The sequence below is a fragment of the Haliaeetus leucocephalus genome, unplaced genomic scaffold (genome assembly GCF_000737465.1).
Source record: "Haliaeetus leucocephalus isolate CR32 unplaced genomic scaffold, Haliaeetus_leucocephalus-4.0 Scaffold391, whole genome shotgun sequence".
In the NCBI taxonomy this organism is placed as follows: Eukaryota; Metazoa; Chordata; class Aves; order Accipitriformes; family Accipitridae; genus Haliaeetus; species Haliaeetus leucocephalus.
In genome coordinates, this window is record NW_010972827.1 from 23,698 (window position 1) to 26,657 (window position 2,960).

At 60.8% G+C, this 2,960-nt stretch overlaps 3 gene segments (V, D, J or C); 2 read left to right on the forward strand and 1 right to left on the reverse strand.

The window, feature by feature from the left end:
• Positions 1-682, forward strand: part of LOC104835481 — an 8,699-nt gene extending 8,017 nt beyond the window's left edge. Inside the window, 2 exon segments of the V gene segment in view lie at positions 199-611; positions 677-682. Of these exon segments, the coding sequence occupies positions 199-611; positions 677-682 (419 nt within the window).
• Positions 683-836: 154 nt separating this feature from the next.
• On the reverse strand, positions 837-1,421 carry LOC104835482. The segment is given in 1 exon segment: positions 837-1,421. A coding segment is annotated over 1 exon segment (585 nt).
• A 373-nt stretch (positions 1,422-1,794) lies between these two features.
• Positions 1,795-2,435, forward strand: LOC104835483. The segment is given in 2 exon segments: positions 1,795-1,993; positions 2,086-2,435. Coding segments are annotated over 2 exon segments (549 nt in total).
• The last annotated feature ends 525 nt before the right edge of the window (positions 2,436-2,960 follow it).

Below are 2,960 nucleotides of genomic sequence, written 5' to 3' on the forward strand. Positions count from 1 at the left end.
CCCGGCACCGAGCCCCGACGTCCCGGCTCTGCGTCCCCAAATCCCAGCATCGTCCTGAGAAGCCTGCTCCCAGAACAGACCCATCCCTCTGGACCGAACCCTCCCCCGGACCCCCGATTTTCTCCCATGAGTCTGGGGCCAGCCTAGAGGAAGGATCAGGGGAATCTGGGGGTCTCTCACCTTCTGCCCCATCCCCAGGGCTGTGGGCGGCCGTGCAACTGGTCGAGTCCGGGGGGGGCCTGCAGAAACCCGGGGGGTCCCTGGGCCTCGTCTGCAAGATGTCCGGCTTCGACTTCAGCAGCTACGGCATGTTCTGGGTGCGACAGACGCCCGGGAAGGGGCTCGAGTGGCTGGTGGGTATTCAGTACAGCGGTGGCAGCACCTTCTACGCGCCGGTGGCCCGAGGACGCTTCACCATCTCGAGGGACAACTCCCAGAGCACGGTCACGCTGCAGATGAACAGCCTCAGGGCCGACGACACGGCCACCTACTACTGCGCGAAAAATGCTGATGGTGGTGGCACCAACCCCGGCATTGAGCCCCAACATCCCTGTGCTGCATCCTCAAATCCTGGCATCTTCCTCAAACTCCTGCCTTATTTCTCGATTCTTGCAACCTACCTGCTCCCTTGCAACCTACCTGCTCCCTTGCACCCAACCCGGACCCTTGTCCTGAGTTTTGACCCTTCCCACCCAGCCCAGACGTCTCTCACCCAACCCGCAGCCCTTGCAGAAGAGGCACAGGGTGGGGGTTTGGGGCAAGACCCGGGGATTTGGGCACCGTGCAGGGGTCCGGGCTCCTTGCAAAGGGTCCAGACTCCTGCAAACAGTCCAGGCTCAGGGCGAGGGTCTGGGTTGGGTGCAGGGGTCCAGGTGGGGCACAAGGGACCAAGAACTGGATGGGAGTTTGAGGAAGATGCCGGGATTTCGGGACACAGCGCTGGGATGTTGGGGTTTGGTGGTGGGGTCAGTGTCACCATCATCTTGTTTCGCGCAGTAGTAGGTGGCCGTGTCGTCGGCCCTGAGGCTGTTCATCTGCAGCGTGACCGTGCTCTGGGAGTTGTCCCTCGAGATGGTGAAGCGTCCTTTGACCGACGGCGCGTAACCTGTGCTACTACCATCGCTGTAAATAGTCGCGCCCCATTCGAGCCCCTTGCCTGGCGCCTGTCGCACCCAGTCCGTGCCGTAGCTGCTGAAGGTGAAGCCGGAGCCCTTGCAGAGGAGGCGCAGGGACCCCCCGGGTGTCTGGAGACCACCTCCGGACTCGACCAGTTGCACGGCCGCCCGCAGCCCTGCGGAGAGAGAAAGGACGGGTTGAGTTGTCCAGGTCCGTGAGTTGCCCACCCACCCCAAAATCCATGTGCCCGGGGTAGGGGTCAGCGTGGCTGGGTCCCACTGATAGCATATGTCCATACATTCCATCTGGTATGTCCAAATATTTTGATGGTTTCAGTATTTTGTGCCAGCTGTGGAACCTGGTTTGCTGCTAAAAGCCTGTCAAAGTGAGATTTTGTAGATAGTATTAGGAATCTAATTAGAACCAACTGACGCTATGGTTGAAACGCCGCTGTCAATGCTCGCGACGAACTGGAGCCCCTTCCCGGGCGCCCGTCGCACCCAGTCCGTGCCGTAGCTGCTGAAGGTGAAGCCGGAGCCCCTGCAGGGGTCTGGGCTTGGAGCAACGGGTCTGTGTTGCGAGCAAGGGGTCCAGGGTTAGGACAGGGGTCTGGGCTCGTTTCAAGGGGTCCAGGATTGGGTCAGGGGTCTGGAAAAATGGCAGGGAAGGTCAGGGCACATGGAACCCTCCTTTGGTGTAACCATCACCCTGAGCAACTCGAGTCGAAGGTCAGGGCACATGGAACCCTCCTTTGGTGTAACCATCACCCTGAGCAACTCGAGTCCCCCTGGGCAGAGAGGACCCCCCCAGGAGGAAAAACTCCAGAGCAGCCCCCCCTCCACCTTCCTCCTCCTCTTCTTCCTCGCAGCCCTTCCAGGTAGGATCCCCCAACCTCCAGAATGCAGATTTTGGGTGGGTGGACGACTCAGGGACCCGGGTGACTCCATCCCGTCCTTTCTCTCTCCGCAGGGCTGCGGGCGGCCGTGCAACTGGTGGGGTCCGGAGGTGGTCTCCAGACACCCGGGGGGTCCCTGCGCCTCCTCTGCAAGGGCTCCGGCTTCACCTTCAGCAGCTTCAGCATGGGATGGATTCGACAGGCGCCCGGGAAGGGGCTCGAATATGTCGCGAGTATTGACAACGATGGTAGCACCTACTACGCGCCGTCGGTCAAAGGACGCTTCACCATCTCGAGGGACAACTCCCAGAGCACGGTCACGCTGCAGATGAACAACCTCAGGGCCGACGACACGGCCACCTACTACTGCGGGAAAGATGCTGGTGGTGCTAGAAATGCTGGCATCATGACCCAACATCCCTGAGCTGTGTCCCAGCATCTCAGCATCTTCCAAAAACCCTTGCTGTGACCCCAGACTCCAGCTCCAAGACTGGACCCTCACAGTGATCCCAGAGCCTTGTACGGAACCCAGACCCTCACCCTGAGCCCCGACCCCAGCCTCAACCGTGGATCTTTTGCTCCAAGTCTGGACCTTCAGACCCTGCCCCAAAATCCCTGCACCGTTCCCAGCATCTTCCCAAAGCCCGGACCCTCGCCCTGAGCCTGGACTCTCTGCAGGAGTCTGGATCCTTTGGAAGGAGCCCAGACCCCTGCACGGTGCCCAAATCCCCGGGTCTTGCCCCAAACCCAGGCTCGGTGCGTCCTCTGCAAGGGCTGCGGGTTGGGTGAGAGACGTCTGGGCTGGGTGGGAAGGGTCAAAACTCAGGACAAGGGTCCGGGTTGGGTGCAAGGGAGCAGGTTGGTTGCAAGAACCCAGGAATAAGGCAGGAGTTTGAGTAAGATGCCAAGGTTTGCGAACGCAGAGTAGGGATGTTGGGGTTCGGTGCCA